The 21,694-nt window shown below is 27.7% G+C and overlaps 3 protein-coding genes across 9 annotated transcripts in view; 2 read left to right on the plus strand and 1 right to left on the minus strand.

Moving 5' to 3' along the window:
* ETHR (ecdysis triggering hormone receptor) overlaps positions 1-21,465 on the minus strand; it is a 94,402-nt gene extending 72,937 nt beyond the window's left edge. For 2 of the 4 annotated variants that reach the window (XR_846355.2, XM_087406760.1), the window contains exon 1: positions 20,960-21,465. The gene's annotated coding sequence lies outside the window, so the exon portion shown is untranslated. The remainder of the gene's footprint in view (positions 1-20,959) is intronic. The other 2 variants (XM_087406761.1, XM_087406762.1) reach the window with 2 other exon arrangements.
* e (nonribosomal peptide synthetase ebony) lies at positions 1,646-17,416 on the plus strand. 4 transcript variants are annotated; one of them, XM_011059230.2, is made up of 14 exons: positions 1,646-2,134; positions 8,038-8,220; positions 8,388-8,663; positions 9,634-9,789; positions 10,677-10,903; positions 11,166-11,228; positions 12,007-12,220; positions 12,492-12,659; positions 12,866-13,062; positions 13,534-13,729; positions 14,354-14,717; positions 14,814-14,881; positions 15,071-15,261; positions 15,379-17,416. In XM_011059230.2, exons 2-14 carry the CDS (start codon positions 8,088-8,090, stop codon positions 15,517-15,519), a joined length of 2,394 nt encoding a protein of 797 aa, XP_011057532.1. In that variant the 5' UTR covers positions 1,646-2,134; positions 8,038-8,087; the 3' UTR covers positions 15,520-17,416. The 4 variants fall into 4 exon arrangements, with proteins under 4 accessions (XP_011057532.1, XP_011057531.1, XP_087262870.1 ...); XM_011059229.2 differs by having other exon boundaries at positions 1,647-2,134; positions 14,814-15,261; XM_087406744.1 differs by having other exon boundaries at positions 1,647-2,134; positions 14,357-14,717; positions 14,814-15,261.
* LOC105147894 (putative DENN domain-containing protein 10 B) lies at positions 17,669-20,423 on the plus strand. Its single transcript, XM_011059228.2, has 5 exons — positions 17,669-18,479; positions 18,700-18,896; positions 18,992-19,423; positions 19,627-19,744; positions 19,896-20,423. The coding sequence occupies exons 1-5, from the start codon at positions 18,440-18,442 to the stop codon at positions 20,165-20,167; spliced, it is 1,059 nt and encodes a 352-aa protein (XP_011057530.1). The 5' UTR covers positions 17,669-18,439; the 3' UTR covers positions 20,168-20,423.
* Positions 21,466-21,694: the final 229 nt, after the last annotated feature.

The raw sequence follows: 21,694 nt of genomic DNA on the forward strand, positions 1-21,694 counted from the left end.
TTGTTAAGAAACAATATTAAGTTTCATTTTCTCTGGCATTATGAAAATTCGTATTGATTGCATCTATTGTAGCAATAGGAAGATTGCGATGCAATAGGAAAATGAATGTTATCTCATTATCTTGAATTCTCCTCTTTTCATCACATTAGCACGAGTTTACGAACTTGACCAATAATGCTGCAGTGAATGCAGACATGCAAAAACTGATGTAATATTTTAATTACTGTTTGCGATATTACACGAGCTTTTCCTCTCTTGCTTCCTAAGAAAGATTGCGTTTGCAATTGAGGGGATGAGCGGAATAAAGGCCTAATTATGAAATCATGATATTAACAAAAATTAAAATAACTTGTTACTTTTTATTATGCACAAATGAGTATAATATCAAATGAATTTATGTCTTTAAGAAGTTATATGTTACAATACTTCTCTATTGCGATCAATATTACATGAAAAAGCTAATTTTTAAAGAATAATGGTAAATAATAAATAAAATATTTTATTTATATAAATATATTATAGGAGTAAATTATAATTTAAGGATTATAACAGAAAAGATCTGTTGCTATGCAAATAAAAGTATTGAGAGTTTACGTTTAAATGTTTATTCTGTTTCTTTTGTTAAACTGTAAATAACTGAAAAAAGAAAACAAACGTTTTATCGTTTGTTTTCAATAAAAGATAATAAAATGTCTTAAATAATATATTTTTTATTTTTAAATACTCGTAGTTCTCATGTAAAAATATGTAATATATTAATTATTTTTTTATTACAATATTCAGTCGTTTAATCATTTCCGTACATCCCATATATTCTAGTAATTCTTCGATGTAGAAGAAACTTAGGAGGAAAAGATATTTCGGCGAAAGAGATCACCTACGCGTTGGGAACTTCCCATTATACCTTTCAACTTGGAACTTCCACGCATTCTTCTATGCACGCTTAGACGACAAACTAGAAACGTCATGCGTGTTACTTTTCAGTCTGGAAGTTCCATGCATTCTTCTACACACTCTTCTTAACTGAGAAATTAGATATGTCACGAGCGTTACTCATAATTAATTCAATGTTTCATATATCTTGTACCTATTTCAGTCCTATTTCTCAATCATATATTTTTCCATTGGCATCACAATATTGATATCATGTACACACGTATGTACATTAATTATTTCATAATTATCTTACAAAATATAGTTAGATTGTATAATTAGCGTATAATTTATGATGGAAATTTTATTATAAATAGATTCAAATTATACGGATTTAAATTACATACGAACCGAGACTTCGAACTTTTGTAAACAGATCATTAATGTGCTGTGAGGTCATCATGTGAGTAAATAATTAATATCAAGTTTCATATAGTAAAGATTATATATTTCAAATAATAAAAACTATATAAATTAGATATAACTTTTACGTTGAAAAGAAAAAAATTTAATCGTACATACCATGAACTAAAAAAATTAATCTTAAAACTGAGCAAAATTATGAACAAAATTTTCTGATTCTCTTCGGAAGTTACACATAAAATGTGGGAAAAAATATTAAATCCTGCTCGCACGGATATCCCAGAAGATGTTGACGGGGGGGGGGGGGGCAGACAACGGATAGAGTGGCGCAGAATAGTAAAGATAATAATAGTGGTGGCGGTATGAGGGACAATTCAGAATCCGTAGTCGGTTCTATATAAGAGTACTAGCCATATCAACCGGAGAAGACATTCTCTCTTAGTAACCAGCCCGCTGATGACCAAACATTAAGATCGCGTTAGGTACAAAAATCGCGTCGCCAAGTTGTCTGATTATCGCGCCACGAAGAAGAAGAGTTAGAAAATAACCGGTATAACCGGAAAAAAATCATCTACAGAAAAAAGAAAACCAGGAGAGACAATAAGAGGAGCAGAAAAAATTAACGAGAAGTGCGTGCTTTTAGAAAGAAACTACTGAGTAGAGTCGAGTGTTCGGTCAAAAGACAAGAAAAACGAAGTATATATACGAGTGAAAGGGAATCAGAATTGTTGTATTTCGACAGTCGTTGGCAGTGCGAGCAACGAAGTAAAAGTGTTAACTCTGCCTGAAATTGAATTGTCGAAAACAAATAGAAAGTCAAACAGAACAAAGTGATAAGGTGAGTGTCGACACGATGAACAAAGTGTGAATCATGGAAACTGTTTTTAGTACTAACAAATTATACGGTGAACTAATAAAGAATTAAAACTTTTATTGCCATAATACGATATTGTAACAATACAAGTAATTAGAAATTCATTTTAGCTATATATTCCATATATTTCCAGATATTACGCAAACATTATTTAAATTGTGACAATTATTAGAGCGAGAAACGCGTTTAAGCAATCCGTGTTCACATTAACAAATTTCGACATTGCTATACACTATATTAAGCACTTATGTTATATCGATTCCGGTTGTTATATTTGACTTACTTTATTATACAAAATATTTAAAAATCCGCAAAGGAATGATAGGAATTCCGTTGGAATGATAGATAATACTCGTAAAAAATTAAAAAATTAATGCAAGTCAGAAAATTAATCTTGTCAAATATTAAGAAAATTATTTTTGATTTAAAATTATTATAAATTACTAAAAAATTACAAATTACAAAAATTAACGCTAACAATTATTATCATTAAAATGCTCATGAGATAATAAGTTTAATATCACAATTATTAATATCACAATAATTTATTATCACAATTTAGTTATCATAAAAAATTATCATAAAAAGAGTAAATTAAATTATAAATTTTATTAAAATCATATTTCAAATTTCAATAATGGCATGCCGTTATATATTAGGATTAAATAGTTCGCTCTTTTTTCTTTATTTTCCAATAATGTTTGCATATTAATAGCATTGAATTGAATAAATTATAAGTGCGATGTTAATATTATACAGGCTTTGACATGTACGTGTATAACCTTCCTCTATATGTGAATTTCTTTTTCCTTTTATCGATTCAAGGCGAGAATTCCGATGATGCCTTTTTCCTTCCGTCGACACTATTGTGATATATTTCCACGTGTAAAGAATCGTGTATTTCCACGTGTAAAGAAACGTCGTTCTATCTTAGAATTTTCTATAGCGCGCCTTGCTGCACTTATACACAGCCATATATTTCAAGAACGCAAACTATGTCTCTTTGTCATAAATATATTAATAACGCTTGTATTGTAAATGCCTTAATTGCTACTGTTGTAATCGTTTTTACTAAACTATTAATGGAAATGTTAATTATTCGATTAATATATATTCTATATAGGATCAATAATTAATTATTCGTAATGGAAATGTTTTATTAATTAGAAAAACTCAAATGGATATTGTTAATATTTCTCATAATAATAATTGAGAAAAGAATTTTTAAAAGAAAATTATCATGATTACTATTGCATTATTACTCTGAAGAATTATTACAATAATTATTACAGTATCCATTCAGATCTAAAATTAGATTCGTTAGTAATTTGAACGAATTATTTGCAATTGTTTAAGTACGAAATTCCGACTGAATTAGTATCAAAAAGCATTGAACGTAGATGGAATTTTATTGAGAATAAGACTTCGATTCCTTTACATGAGTTTATCAAAGCAATTATGATTATAATTAATTCCACATTTTTTAATTTTGATAAAAAAATATTTAAACAAATTTTTGACATGCCAATGGATTCTCCTTTGTCCCCTATACTGGCGAACATAGTTTTACAAGATTTAGAACAAGAAATTATTACCACGAATAATATTATTTCATCTTTTTATTTTCGTTATGTGGATGACATTGTGTTAGCTGTACATAAAGAAAAGGTTGAAGGAGTTTTAGAATTGTTTAACTCATATCATGAAAGGCTTAAATTTACTGTTGACTTTGGCGATGAAAACGGCATAAATTTTCTAGATGTTAAATTAATGAGACAAGAAGGAAATATCATCTTCGATATTTATAAAAAAACCCTACCAATTCTGGGAGATACTTGAACTATTTTTCGAATCATCCGTTAGCACAAAAAGAGAGTAATTATTGGGCAATTTGATAGAATTCTATTTTTGACCCATCCTAAATTTCATGAAAAAAACATCTCTGAATTAATTCACACGCTTTTAAGTAATGGTTATCCTTTAAAGTTCATATTTTCAACAATAAAAAATAGAATAAAAACATTGGAAAATAGAACTAATTTGTCAAAATCGCGAAGAAATTAATAATGAATGTGATTCTAACGTTACTTCAAAAAAATTTTTCACGATACTTGGGCAAAGTATCTGAAAAATTCAAAAAACTTTCACATGTTCATGGTTTTAATATAGCTTATAAACCCATGAATAAAATGAATACATTTATTAAGACAGGAAAGGATTCTTTGTCTAAGGATGACCAATGTGGAGTAGTTTATAAAATCAATTGTTTAAACACACTGTGAATCGTCCTATGTTAGCCAAACTAAAAGAAAATTAAAAACTCGGATAAAAGAACATAAGGCTGACATAAAAAAACCTTCTTCCGAAATTTCAGTGGTTTCACGTCACCGTTTGAATGAGATACATGAATTAGATTAGGATAATATAAGAATTTTAGATACAGAACAATCGTTAATGAAAAGAAGAATTTCGGAAATGATACATATAAAACATATAAAAAGATAAACAAGAGGTATCAATAAGCAAAGTGACACGGAAGTTTGCCTGATGTTTATCTTCCTCTTCTTAAGAAGGATCTCTCTTTCTTTTAATAAATAATTCTAGAACTTTCTAAACTTTTGACTCAGATATATAAATAGTGGTAAAATACATGATATGACAAATAACAACACATAATGTCACGATAAAATTGTGCAAAAGAGGTACTTGAGATTCATCGTTTAGTTTTTTCGCTGTAAAACAGGTAACGATTCTATTTTTTTATATTCCGAGAGAAGATATTAATGATATACAATTTTATTTAAATTAGAATCTGGAAATTCTTGTTTTATACTTTTCGTGATATGACAATTGGCGTTGTAACATTATTGTATGAAGCATCTTCACATAGAAAAGAACATGTTTATTTAATTACAACACCCGACTGTTGAATTTAATGTCAACTAGATGTAACTCTGCGTTTTAAAAATATTAAAGAATTGAATTACTGAAGATGGCCAGATTGTGGCCGAAACGTTTAATGTTTTAATTAATATAATAATAATTAAATATCACAAACTATAACTTGTACTGTGGTTTTTTATGTTCTTCTTTTTATATGTTTTAAAATTATAACCACGTTAGTTTTCAAGATATATGTTTAGTACATATTCATGAATGGTGCATGTGGTAATATTAGTGATCATTGATGAGCACTTCAGCGCGTTCACTAATACTCATAGATGATCATCCAAACGTAATCTAAATTGTAATTGCCCATATTTAAACCATTAGAAGCTATTGCTTAAAATATAAATTTACAAATAACTTTTTCTACTTAATTTTTCGAAAACTTTCTTGCTATAATTCACGAATTTTTGAACAACCTATATGTAAAGTGATTAATTGAACTTTATGAAATTATCAACTTCAAAAAATAATGCACAAAAATTCACACATTCTACAGAATTGATATACAGGCTGTTGCAAAATTCGCGAATTAGATTATTGCAGCAACAAAGTTCTCGAAAAAATAAGCTACAAAAGAGTTTCCAAGCAGTAATTTTTGATATTATTAAAAATTAGCTAATCATAGATTACGATTAAAACACGCTTGTCTGTCCATGAGTCGCGTGGTTAATGATCCGTTCACTTTATTCTTTTACAGACATTAGACGAAGGATTGTATACGTAACTATACATAATACCGTGTGTTGAATGTTATATTTGTTGCAAATTAGTTGATGCGATTAATAAACAAACATAACGAATAAAACAAATCTGTGATTTATCGGAATTATATAGCTACTATATTAATTTATATATGACAATATCAATAGGATAAATTAATAAAATTTTAATAGTTGCAAACAAATGATATATATACGTAAATTGTTATTTTATTAGAATACTTTTAATACTTATATGTATACTTTATAACTCTATACTTTAATTATGGTTAAGGCATGTAATTTGAAATTTGTGTATTTGATGTAAGACTTAATTGTTTTATTTTGCGGCTTGTTCTTTCCCAGTTAAAAATCATTCGTTAGACGTACCCGATTATATAGACAATACGATCGGAAGTATTTAGTCTCTTTTAATATGACTAGTTAACACATTAAAAATTAGATATCAACTATTTGTTAATTTAAATTACCGAAGCTTCGTGGTATGTTGGATTTTCCATTTGAGGTGAGTTACTTTTGGTTTTCAGTTTGAATTGTTTTTAACTTTATATCTTGCAAATTAAAACTCACTGTAGTTGAGAACTGATAGTGACTAACTCTTGGCAAATCGCTCAACGAAAATGAGTTAGGATCAGATATAATTTTGCTGAAGAACTCTAAAGAGAGCAAAGAAAGAAACGTTTAAAATAAAAAAGACATTGTGCAATGGAAAGTAATTAAAGTTTGATAATTGAATCATTAGGTACTTTTCGTCTGCTTTGACTCTCATTAACCTTGAATTAATTTTATAATTCCTGTCATTGCTTTACAGTAATATATTTTTATATTTCTATAATTTTCAAGTATGATTATTTTGACGAGTTAAAGTACGGTTATTTAAACCGTAAGTTTGCTCATGGACATATTCTATGGGTTTGCTCGACTTGTAGTGTAAAGCACAAAGTTAGTCGTACGAAGACTTTGAAGTAGTGCAAGTTACATGTGTATATCATATACATATATAGTATACGTAAGTTTCAAATAGTTTATGTTTTCTCACCAATGTTATCAATATAAGTAATATATTTTTTCTTCTTATTTATTGTGATAATACTTCTACATATATATACATATTTTATTATTATACATTAGTAAATAAATTTAATTTCATTGAAAATACTTATTTGTAAAAATTAGAGATAAAAGTAAATTTGTAAAAAAATAGAGATAAAATCAAAATGTTTAAAATTTATAATACTAAAAATTTATTAGTCATATAAAGATTTATATTGATTGACAATTTAAATTTTGAAATAAAAATGAATAATGCAAATAATAAAAATCAATATAAAATATCGTTCAGTTGTTGAGGACTAAAATGAAAATTTAAACATCTATAATATTTAATTCTTTAAGATCCAATGTTATACTTTAATTTTAAGCGAGGCTTAAAATTCTCTCCCTTTCTGTCTATCGGCTTTAAAAAAAGAAAGATAAATTTTTAAGTTTCGCTTAAAGTTAAAATAACTTAATAATAGTTGGTGCGATCGGGCTTCAATAAAAAAAATTGTTTACGCAATAACATTGGTATTTTAACATAAAATATATTTTCCAATTTTTTATACAATAAATTTTTTAATTTAATGAAAAACTAAAGAAAATCAAAGAATAAATATATAAAATTTAAAAAAATGAGAATTATTTTAACAAAATAATGACACGTATGTATATATCATCCGATTACAACTAATTATATTTTATTTATATCTTCTATTAATATTGTGATACACAAATTAGTAACATAGTAGAGATATAATTCTGGTAAATTATAAATTTAATCTAATTCGTACATTTGTTTATTAAAACGGCATCGATTAATTCGCTATAAATATTATTCGATGTTACGTGGATATTACGCACACACAATGTACAGTTAAATATCTAATAATAAATGCGTAAAGTGATGACTAATACTTGTCTGTCGAAGTGTGATCCAAGGATAGATAACCGTTTAACAATAATCTATAATTATACAATTTTAAACCTTTATCAAAAACTATTACTTGGAATGACAAATGCAAATGTTTTATAATTAATTCTTTTTTTCGCTGAATATTTTTTTGCTGTTATATTTTAATTCGTAAATTTTTAGGACATTATGTTTATGAATTATTAATAAATAATTAACTATTAAAATTTTCATTGTAAATTAAATTTTAGATCTTTGCTGATACAAATAAAAAAATTACAATTTCTTCGGACGCCTAAAAATGGGTACTCTGCAGCAGCAATCAATCTTACAAGGTCAACACACAGGAAGGAATCAGAAGAAAGATTTAGTACACGAATTGTTCAGTCATGCAGCAAAATCCCATCCGAATCAAATTGCGATATATTATGAAGGTAAGAAAACTTTTCTCGATATAAAATATAATAAAAAGTACATCAAGAAAGTAGTCTAAAGTATGATTATAGTAGAAGCTTAATTAATCAGTTATATTAAATAATGCGGACATTGTATCGAAAGAAAGTCTACATATATCTAAACATTGTTGGAAATCTCGATACAGATGACACTGGACAGGAATATAAGCTGTCTTTTAAAGAATTGGATAACATCACCAATCAGTTGGCACGAGCTTTACAAAAGTACGAAAAATTCGAAACCACTTCTCAGTCTCTAATAGCTGTTTGTATGAAACCGTCGCATCGACTTCCAACTGTATTACTTAGTATTCTAAAGGCAGGAATGGCTTATCTACCTTTGGACGCGGAATTTCCTATGTCTAGAGTGAAACACATTCTCGAGGAAGCGAAACCATTAATAGTACTGATTGAGGAAGGAGGTAAATTTTCGTTTCTATAGAATGCAAATGTTTCAAAACAAATATAAAAAGTTTAACATTATTATTCGGTGTCTAAATTAGATACAAATTTTTATATAATTTTTTTAATACTATTTTTCAGCTATTAGTCTACATCTTATTTTTATTTCATAATTTATTTTTTATGTAATTTTATTACTGCATTTACCTAAAAGAAACGAAGAATTATTTAAGTGAAGCAGACCAATGTTTTATAAGTAACCTTCATTAAAATCAAATTTCAGCAATATTTTTAATCTCAAGTTATTAGAAATCTTATAATAATTAATTCTATATAAATGATTCATCGTAAATCATAGTACTGTCTGTAATATAATATAAGCAAAAAAATAATTCACTGCTTTTTTTTCAAGTTTCTATCTAAAGTTTAATAACTGAATTTGAAATCTCAATTCTAACTTTTATTTTTTTAATAAAACTTTGTGATTTCGAAAATATCTAATCAAGTGTATTACATTTTCATTTTATTTAATGTTTGTATAATAATTTTACATAATTGATTTCAATTTGTACAAAATTTCATACAAATCTCCATCAAAGTCGATTCTATCAAACTTTTACATTCTTCGTTAAATTAAGTCTACAATGAATGTATGTAATTAAAAATAAGCGTGAGATATCTACATAATAATTCTCAATTATAACATTGTTCTTAGCACGAGGTCGTGTGTATACATAAATCTATTTCTTACTAACAAGAAGATTACTTTGACATTACTTTGAAAGCGAATAATGAATAATTTAAAAATAACTTGCAGAACGCGGAAGATTTTATTATTCCTTTAACTATAAATATACGCGAAAAAACCTTGAGTTTTTACGTTTCATTTTGATTGGATATAATTGAAGATAATAGATTTAATATTTCTTCCGCTTGTACTTATTTCTTCAATGTGAGAACAATTAAGTAAAAATACGATTCCACTTTCAGCGGATTTATCTATCTATGAGGGAGCTTTAATCGTAACGTATGAAAAACTTCTGAAAGATACCAGACAAGAACAAGAAAATGCATTACAAACCAAGGAAGGTTCGAATCAACTTGCTATCGTTCTCTATACTTCTGGAAGCACAGGAGTTCCTAAAGGTAATACTGCATTTTGTGCAAATTATACAATAGGTAACAATGCTAAGATATATTATTTAACGCGTAATACTCGTTTTTATTTATTTTAATTTTCGCCAGAGGCGAAATAAAATTTTTCAGTATATTGAGTTTCCGAGAATAGATTGAGGGAGAGGAGAGAAGAGAGAGGAATAAATATATTTTCTCATATATATCTTTTCTACATGGCAAAAGTAACTGCTCTAATTTTATTTTTTTTAAAGCTCTGCCATATTTAACTTACCGACCATTTCTCAATAAATGTATAGCGTCACAATATGATTTAAACGTTTTTGTTTCATTGTCGATCGAAGATAACTTTTTAAATGTCTTAAATAAGAAAACAATCTTTCGAAACAATCTTTTGATCTGGGAATCGTTAAAAGAACACGAATAAATTTTAGTATTCTGATATAAGATCTTTGATCTTGGGATTGTCATGTAAAAATTACATTAAATCCTTCAAGCAATGCAGTGGCAATGTTTGTAATTTCTAAATTACAATTTTTAATTTTTAAATTTCTTCCCGACCAAATATCATACAGATATGAAATTCAGTGTATGAAATTCCATACATTAAATCATTCAGTGAGTTCTCCATACCAACCATACTGGAGTCTCTGCCCATGATTAACGCTATCTGTAAATGTTCTTAAAATGTCGCGATCTCATATTTTCAATATTATCTACGGCGAATAAAAACAGCGCATTTATTATAAAAGGATATTAGCCATAATTACTATCAATCACACAAAGAAAAATATAAAAAAAATTTTAAACGATTACCTATTATGTAACTTATAGTTGAAAAAGAGCGAGAGTCTGGAAAAGCATAGTCATTTGTAATATACATATTTATCTTCTTAAAGGTGTGCTTATACCTCATACTACTCTATTGAATCGTCTACAATGGCAATGGAGAGAATTTCCATATGCTGACGATGAAGAACGATGTGTATTCAAAACTTCTCTTACTTTCGTCGATAGTGTTCCCGAAATTTGGGGACCTCTTTTGCAAAGCCGTACCTTAGTAATTGTGCCGAAAAACATAACTAAAGATCCGGAAAAGTTCATACCACTTTTAGAAAAGCATCAGGTAAAAATTCACTAACTTATTGTGTATAATTATAATACAAATTTATTTTTTAAATTATAATTTTATATAATGCAATTAACAGAAATGTTACATCAACAGTTTGAAGATAAATTCAATGAATAGATCTTCGAACTCCATAAAATTTCTCTATAAAAATAATTTAAAATGTATAAATTCTTTTGCAATTTTTTATAATTTATGTGTGATTTATATAAATTAATAATATAACTTAATTTGTGACAAAGAGAAATTTATGTTTTAGATACAACGTTTAGTCCTTGTGCCATCGTTGCTGCGTTCATTGCTCATGTATTTAGATTTGCAAGTAAGTATGAAAAGCTGTATTACACATGTAATTGATCGCTTTTACAAGATAGGCAAACCTGTTATCTAATTATTACATAAATTTCTTCGGATTTTCAATCTTGATTTTAACATCGTATGAAAGGTTAAGAAGTTTCCCTGACCATTAAAATGAGTAGTTTGTAATATTTCATAACAACAATAATAATAATAATAATTCACCGTATATAAAATATAATTAATGATAAGGCATAAAACATTCTGATGCAGCTTTTTCCTTTAACACTCGCGAAGATTTTAAACAGCCTTGTACTTTTAACATTTCAATATTAGTTTGAAAATGGTCGATAAGTTTATTATATGAAAAGCAATACACTTAGATAAATAAAAATCAATGCGTTTACGATTCGATAACTCCCAGATCAACGTGAAAATCTCGCAACTGAGAAATTCTTCTAGAAATCAATGTAAAAGTTGCGCTCAAAAATTACGCAACACAGATAACAAACATTTGATTAAATATTTAATTATTGAACTATCGAGCTATCTATTAATAAAGAGAATAAATCGTGCTAATTACCCTAAGCGGATTAAAATTTTTACGGCATTATCATTATCTTTTTAATCCACCTTTTTTCATGCAATCTGATATTACAATAAAATCTTATATTAAAATGTAGCGTAAACATAATTTCTATATGTTGTTATTGCAACTCAAGGCACCTGAGACACTGTTATACAAGAATTTCCACCGCCTAATACTTTACATTTAATATACGATTTGTTATTACTTTGTATAGGATAATAATAACAACGTTCTCGGTTGCTTGAAACTCTGGATCTGTTCTGGGGAAACCTTATCGGTCGCACTGGCCGATCAATTTTTTGCCACATTTGACAATAAGGATAAGATATTAGCTAATTTCTACGGTAGCACGGAAGTCATGGGCGACGTTACGTATTATTTGTTAAATAAACGGGCACAATTACAAGGAATGAAGAAAGTGCCAATCGGTATGAATAATTCTTAATTGCAAATATGTTATGATTTATTAACTAAAGAACACATCTCCTGCTTAATAGAATAACAAAGCTTAATAAAACAGTATTGTAAAAAATAAAATAATAAAATTGTTGCTAAAATATAATAAAGCATTTAATTACTTTCTAAGCTAATAATAGTTATAAAAAAATATGTTTCAATGAATTATTATTACTAATAAATATATTAATAAATACTAAACAACATTTATATGCTATGTGTTTACTATGTCTTTTGTTATAGGAAAACCGATTGACAACTGCATAATTTATCTCGTAAACAAAGATATGCGACTGGTTCCCCAGGGAGAAGTCGGAGAGTTAATAGTAGCTGGAAGAAACCTTGCTGTGGGTTATATACGCAAACGAGATACACATAAATTTTTGGACAATCCTTACGCCATCGATCCAGGTGAGAAAATAAAATAACGCAAAAGGGAGATCGAATGTCGTGTCTTTCGAACTTGAAGAATTTACTGTAAATTGTCCCTTTCATAATGTCGATTTCTCTCATGGACAAAAATATAATCAAAGCGTCGTGATATTTTTTTAGTTAGTTTAAAATTACAATTTCGATATCCATACGAATAACATAAAAATGTGCTGATTTGTTTGTAGAGTATTCAAGAATCTTTCGTACGGGCGATTACGCTAAAATTGTTAAAGAGTCGATAATTTATGAAGGACGAGTAGATTCGCAGATCAAGATTAGAGGTCACCGTGTCGATCTCACGGAAGTCGAAAAAGTAGTCGCCAGAATATCTAATATCGATAAAGTCGTGGTTCTTTGTCACAAACCTGGTGAACTATCACAGGTAAATATTTCAATATATAATACAATATATGTGCGGAAATGTACTTGTGATAAAAAATTCGTAAACAATAATTCTTTTAAATTTAATTTTCTCTAAATATCTAAACAATCTTAGAGGATATTTAAATAATACGTCTATCTTTTTAATCGCTTTAGATAAAAAAATCAATCTTCAATAATTTTAATAGCACGTAATCTAGCATTAAAAGAACCGACATAACTTATCCAATTGAATATTGATAAATAAATTCATAAATTGAATATTCAATTTAGTCTAATAAACTATTTCATTATACAGTTTTATGACTTTTAAAAATATTTCTTTGTTGGCAATTAACATATATACACATATTCTATAAACACCGTCTTTAAGTCACTAAAAATACAAAAATATTAACATTAAATATTATTAAAAATGTTAACTTAATTTTCTAATGTTAAATTAATACACAGATAAATTTTAAATGTTTAGGCATTAGTAGCTTTCGTTACCATCATGAATGGGACAAATTTATCCAGTTCGGAAATCGAAGATTTTCTTCAAAGGACTCTTCCGTCATATATGTTACCACAAATTTTTATTGTTGATCACATACCTCTTCTAACCAATGGAAAAACGGATCGACAGACATTGTTAAAGAAATATGAATCATCTTATTTTAATAATGGTATGTCGAAATAATTACTTTATATCGTTTTGTTAAGTCAAATATCATATATAAATATCGTGATATTTTTTTAAGCTATTAAGTGAAATGAAATATTAATTATTTCATTATAGTTACATTTTAATTACAAATAATTGTTTTATCTTACAAATACTTTTATCTTTTAAAAGTAGATATTTTTAAGTTACAATGATTCTATCAAGCAAACCAGTTTATGAATATTTATTGTCTTCCTTTCAATTTTAACATGAAATGCTACATATATTTAAGATTAGAATAACTTTTCTAATCTTTTCTATAAAATAAGTTAATTAAGTAACAAATATAAAAAAAATAAAAAATAGTTTATTTTTATTTTTTCATGTTTTATTTCTTACTGAGTAACTAATTCTGCATATTGGATTTGCAACAATTATGTTTGGTTAAAAACAGAAGAAATAAGAAGATATTTTAATAACAATTTTTAATCTATAATCTCTACTTTTTCATAGATAAATAATTCAAATATACAAAATAAATTAATTATTATCCAATTTCTTTTAATTACAAATAATGAAAGAATAATTCATTTTTTAATTCAAAAGATTTATGTTTTATTGGTTAAGCTCAAATATTTTATTCTAGAAGACGACTTTTCTACGAATTGCGATTATAGCGGCGTTCCAAGTCAAGATCTTGCAAAAGCCCATATCCTCTTTCCGACTATTGCATCTGTAATCGGACGTAGTGATCGAGTGTTGGTAACGTTACACTCGAATTTTTACGAGCTTGGTGGAAATTCCTTGAATTCCATTTATACTGTGACCAAATTAAGAGATCAAGGTTATCAAATCGGTATTACGGATTTTATTACGGCGAAAAATTTAGCCGATGTATTAAACCGGATGAAGCTCATGTCATCCGATGAAGAGCCTCTGAAAGAAGCCATTGATCAGAAGCCATATGTCTTTGAATCATTAAATGATTGCCATAAGGAGGACACGATCAAGTAAGTTGTGCAAAATTTTAAAAGTTGTTCAATTTTAAGTTCGTAACAATCATATATGCTTGAAACAATTAAGAAGACATTTATTTAAATTTGCAGAATAATCACAGAGAGCTTTTACTCAAAAGCCGATTTGGAACAGTGGTTAATACCAGATATAACAAGAGGTGATTATCGGGAATTAATGGAAATTATGTGGGAATTTTATGTAGAAAAAGACCTTAGTTTCGTGATAAAGTCGGCGCAGAGTGGCAAAATAATCGGGGTTGCTCTCAACTTTGATCTTTGGGATGAACCTGCAGTAGTACTGAAATCTAAATTAATGATCATTTTTGATTTTCTCGAATCTGTGGAAGGACCGATCAGAGACAAATTACCAAAGAATAAAGGTCAGATAATTCACATTTCCATGATGGGGACAAACATTGATTTGAGTCCCGCGGAAAACGTGCTTGTAATGAAACACATGGAAGAATACTGTTTACAATTCGCCAAACAAAAAGAGTACATTGGAATTTTCACCACAAATACTAGTCCGCTCACACAGGTAAACGATGAACATAATCCTTTAATAACTTAGCTAATAATACCAATAATAATAAAGAAACTTATTATAATACATAATTTTGCGAAATTCATGATTTATTTTTTATGTAAACTTCAGCAACTTGGTACGGACGTACTCGGTTATGAAACAATGCAGATATATCAAGTGAATAAATACGAGACTCCCGAGGGATATAAACCTTTCGGTAAAGCTCCTGACAACCAAGTGATAATTTGCGCATTGAAGATGATTAATTAAAATCATTTTAATAAATATTAAATAATGTGAAAAAGATAATATTATTTATTAAAGGTAAAAGGTTATTCCATCTTCCGATAAACTTCACTGTCTTACTCTCTTACTTTCTTATGCTCTTATTCTTTTACTATTTTGTTTATTCAGTAGGTAAATTATCTCGTAGTTTATCTGAAGATGGAACAACGGACCCTAAATAGTGTAAACAACTGCTATCTTTCATCGATGCATCTGATCATTAGTAGTTCATTAATTTCAAAACGCATTGTTATTTGCTATAAATATCAATGATAAACATATAATTGCACGAAACAGCAACTGATCAATTATTTATAATCATTTACATATACTATTTGTCAAATATAACTATTGTTTTTTCGTTATTATTTCTCATTGCTTTTCATAAATTAGAAAATCTTTAAGATTATTTACAATATTTTAGTGTAAGAATCTATTTTATTATTTATTGATATTTGTATATAAAAATGCGATATAATTTTCGAAAATTTTTAAAATTTTTAAATTTTATAAAAAATTTTCTAAAATTAATAATTGTTATATTATATTAATATTGTTATATTATAATATTTCACCAATACAGACGCATAAATTTCAATGAAGATATTTTAATTAAAACATTTTAATAAAATATAATAAAAGTATTCATTGCAATTATTCATTTACAATAAATACTTTTACTAAGCTATAAATTTATTATAAAAATTTATTGTGATCTGTTTTTTAAAATGTTAGTAGTATGCTGTTATTATTATTTTATCGCGATAATTATCTTTTTAAATAAAAAGTATTACCCGAGAAGTATTTTAAGTATAAAGTATTATAAAAAAGAAGCAACGATTTTATGATAAATTATAAGTTATTTCTTAATATAATATTAAATTATTTAGGTTGTAAACTTATTCTTTGACATGTCATAATAATGTAAAATAGGAGTATAATAATTATTTATTTTACTTCAAATAAAATACAATAAATTTATAATAAAAATAACACTTTTACGATTGTTAAATAAAAATATAAGTAATATAACATTAAATTAATGCATATTTTTTTAATAAACGTAATAGTTTACAAATTAAATACAAGTAAATTGCCTATAAGAACCTCCACGGTTGTTAATGCGTACATAATATATTTATAAAATGATAGATACACATAATATGATAATTGATATACACTCACATGCAAAAAAATCGGAACAGTAAATTTTTGCACAAATTTTTAATATCTTCAAATAACAATAACTCAGTGAAAAATCATCGTAAAGAAATGTTTAAAAAAGCTTTTTAAAGCTTGAAATCTCTACTTTCCAAATCGGTTCTTTAAAAAACAGTTGTAAAAGAAATTGCGCACAAATTTTGTAAAAAATTTTGAGAATTTGTGCATTTTCGTTTATGTTTGTGTAACTTCACATAATTTCAGTACAATCGTTTTTTAAAAGTACCGATCTGAAAAGTAGAGATTTCAAGTTTTAAAAAATTTTTTTAAACATTTCGCCACAATGATTTTTCATTGAGTTATTGTTATTTGAAAATATTAAAAATTTGTGCAAAAATTTAGTGTTATGATTTTTTTGCGTGTGAGTATATTTGACTTCCATATTTAAGAGAACTTAAATCCAGAGTCGAAATGTTTGTAGAGTTTATTAATAATACTGTTCCAATTACAAATTACATCTTAATGCGACGCGAACAACCTAAGATAAAATGGCGTCTTGAGGCAATATGTCACTACTTTTGTTAGAGTAAAATGCCAATAATCATTTTCTCTAATACATAAATTAGCACGCTATAAACAAACGTTTTACTACATAATCCCATTGACAGGATATCCGTATTAATAAATAATTAATAAATAAATTTAAATTTTTATTTATTTCCTTATTATTGTATATTAATTTATTGCCCAATTCAAAATTCTGAATAGAGAATATAGTTCTTCAATCTATTTTAATGGATTGAATTTTTTTTATTACTGGGAACTTAGACTTGTAACACTATGTAAATATAGTAAAATAAAGTAAAACAAATATTTATTTTAACGTTTCATACTTATAAATTACAAACTTTTACTTCTAAAAATTTTTAAGATTACTTTAGTATGAAAATCTATTTTAGTTACTCAGCAAACAAGAATGGATTAAAATGGATTGAAATTTTTTTCTATCCGAATGCGTATTTTAAATAGCAAATACTTTTTTTGGATTAATTGGATTCAATTGGATTCAATTGGATGCAATTGGATTGAAAAACTGTATTTCCTATTCAAAATTTTTAATTGAATCTATTGAACAGTATATATTGACACAATTGTGTGTTGCACAGAAAAAGCTAATATTATTTTTAGATTGAAAGGCATAGAGATATGCTCTATGCAATTCCTATAAATGAATAAAAATATATTCAGGATTGAAAAGCATTCATTTTAACATTCATGAATCAATATTTCTGAAAATCTGAATCCATTTCAATTCATTTCAATCTATTCTTGCTGGAATCCTCGATAGGATTATTTATTAATATTTATTACAAATCAAGACTGTCAAATACATAAGTAGAAGAGAGAGAGAGAGGGGAGAGAGAGAGAGAGAGAGAATGAGTGAGTGAGAAAATAAATAAGAGCGAGTGAGAGAGAGAAGCAACTTAGACATAACCTCAATTTCTATCGTGATTTGACAGCATATTCGATATATTACACACTAATAATTTATCCACTCTAATGGATTAATAGTATTAGTAATAGAATTGTAGAAGGAAAGAGTAAATTTTACCAAAGAGTAAATTTTTGTATATAATAAAAGTGTGGAGAATAACGAATATCTTAATGTATCATTATTATTGATAATTATTTATCCGCTTTAGTTTTTTATTAGTTACTTTTTTGAAAGGCTCGAAAGCTCCAAATGGCACCATTAACGGATTTACTTTCTTGCAGTGTAATAGGTATAGCAATAAAAAAATTATATATATTATATATATTGGGTCAAAAAGTATCCGCGGTTTTTTCATTTAAAAATTGAACAAAAAACCGCGGATACTTTTTAAATGACCTAATTATATATATATATATATATATATATATATATATATATATATATATATATATACACACACACACACATATACACTAGATATCGTACATAATCAAAAATAAAAATTGCAGAGAAAGATTGTAATGGGGATGTCTTATGGACATGGTCGTATCCAGCTGTTACAGAATCTCAGAAGACTGTAGTCACAAGAAAATGCAATTTGAAGTTGGAGCATACATCTCCTCATGTATTTGTATGTGCGAGACATGGACATGATTGGTTCTACATACATTGCAGCGAGGTATTCGACTCTGACAAACTACCGAAGGTAAATGTCTTAAGCTTTTCTTATTAAAGATCAGATATTGTCTTATAGATTCTGTACAAATACTCTAAATGTTAACTCTCTAATAATTGTCTCAGGTAAAACAATTTGCATTGGTTCTTTTTGCAAAGGACTTTAATCCACAAAAGTATGAAGTGCTCTCAAGGGTTCTTAGCAAAATGTATTGCAAAACTGGAAAGCCTACAGAGATTTTACAGTTGTATTTATCTGTATTCACAAAGGGATCATGTTCGACGCAAGAGAACGGAACATTTGTCTCTGATGATTTTAATACTCATCGTTTTGCAGCTAGCACTAATGTCAAAGAGTTGATTAAAACATTCGAATTAGAAACAATTTTGATATATACCGCTCTCTTATTAAAAAAGAAGATTATTGTATATCATCACAGCCTGGAGCAACTTCTTAAGTGGATAAGAACATTTCCTGCGTTAATGAAACACAGGAAAGTTACTGACAATCTTTTTCCCTGGATTGATTTGGTGAACGATGAGTTAACTGAATTAAAGGCATGTATTCCGTTAAAGAATATATTATTTTTAATAGCAAGAAATGTGATAAATAAGATTCTTAACTCAGTAATTTCTTTACTCAGAATGGGCTGTAGGAGCAAAACATTATTATTATTGATATTATTATTACTATATCATTGATATTATTATTATTACGTCATCATCTTAATTGCTATATATAATAATTATTATTGTTATAGAAATATTCGTATTATGTGGCAGGCTGCAGTAATAGTTCAATATCGTCAAGGATAGATCTGTACGATCTGCTTGTAAATATTCCTGCTAGAGAAATTACTGTAGCACCGCACGCCAAAGGTAAGAAGAAAAAAAAAATCTATTTCGTTTATTTTCATATCCATATTTCTTGCAGTCTTATGATGCATCATAAGATTACAATGAAAATGTCTCATGGATACGAAAAAAATATGTTTTCTAATCTATAATCTTTATTCATTTTTTTTTCCAGAAAGTCTTACAATGACGAAAACCCACAAGGAAATAGCCTTGTTCATGGTTCAACTATGTGAAAATCAAAACTACACAGAAGCACAAGTTATATCCGAGATAAGTGACAAAACGCAAGATCTTCTAAATCAATTAACTTCATTAGCAACAGTGCAAACTCCAGATGGCAAAAGAATGATATCCGTCGAGATATTTAAAGAGAAAAACTTAGCGCCGGCTGTAGAAAGTTTTCTTATTAATTTGGCCATTGCCGAAAACCTTTTTGTGTTATAATTTTATAAATCAAAGTCTTTAAACATGTTAAACGCGAGAATAAAGTGAGAATAAGAGATAAAATGTATCTATTTCTCTCTCTTATCTCATGTTAAAATATAAGCATTCATTGTTTGTTATATTCTACCAATATTTTATACTCATTGCTTCTTATTTTTGCTTCTTGAACTTTCGATATTGTTAAATATGTTTATAAGAAATATTTATATAAGTAAAATTATACAATAAAATGCACAATATCTCATTTGTATAAAAAGCCTGTTTTCTGTATAATCTATAATCACATAAAAAATATCACTTTCTCCAATATGTATTAATAATGATTATAAATATTCCATCTTCTCAAAAATGCGCTATCATTTTATAATTACATTTTAGAATAATATCATTTCTACTAATGTAGATTCATTTTAATCTCGGTTTAATTTATTTTTTATCTATGTCTAATTAGTACTAAAAAATAAAAAATAAGCTAAACTGAGATTAAAGTTAATCTATATTGATAGAAATATTATTTAATTTGACAGTTTCAAGAAAAAAATTAAATCAGATATATTTAGAATATTAAATTTAATACATTACGATCAAATGGCATATACCCATTTTTTACCAATGTAGATTAACTTTAATCTTAGCTTAATTTATTTATCCTTTTCTAAGAATTATTCAAACGCGATGGCGCCGGTTCGTCATTATACATATATGCGCACCACCGATTCACTATTCGTGAAACGATATTATGATGCAACCGAAAAAGAGTCTACAATTAACCATAATGCAAATTGTACATACATATCTGATGATGATGTCGACTCCGTTGTTGTCCATCGAGAATGATTCCATCGAATTTAATCACACACGGAATTCCAATTAATATAAGTAGTGTCGATCGGTCAGCGGGGAAAGGATGATCACAGGTCTGTTCTTTTTAAAGTTAAAATTTTTACAAGGTTCACTTTCTCTTTTTCTCTACCTTTGCTCTTTTTCTCTTTAATGTGGAGAGAAAAGGAAGGAAGATAAAGAAATTCAGCTAAAAAGAACAGACCTCATCTCTCAAGATCTTCCATCGGCGATGACGTCATACGATATTATACGACCGAACCCGATGTGTGAACGTATTATAGCAAATATTTTATGCTCCACGCGATATTCGTTCTCAGGTGATCACGATCGTGAAAATAAGATATGTTTTTTGAGAAATATATACGTAAGTATACTCGCGTGATCCGGAGCGACACGATCTGCGAGACTGCAACCGCCAATAGCGGTAATTCGAACGGAAACGCGACTATCGAGATCTCGAGGGCGCGACGCGCAGCCAATCAGCCGCCAGCTTTTAGCAATCGCAAGAGGTCGTTTCGGTCGTTCGATTACTACGTGAGTCAATAGTCTATAGCTAAACGTCTCGTCGCAGTCATCGCAAGAATCGTAGACGCTGTTGAATCGCTGGCACGCCGAGAATAAAGCGTAAATTTAAATACGACAGTTAGACATAATTCGCGCGATTATTCCGTGGTAGAAGTGGCC

Source organism: Acromyrmex echinatior, chromosome 5 (assembly GCF_024713525.1).
Source record: "Acromyrmex echinatior isolate Ae372 chromosome 5, ASM2471352v2, whole genome shotgun sequence".
NCBI lineage: Eukaryota > Metazoa > Arthropoda > Insecta > Hymenoptera > Formicidae > Acromyrmex > Acromyrmex echinatior.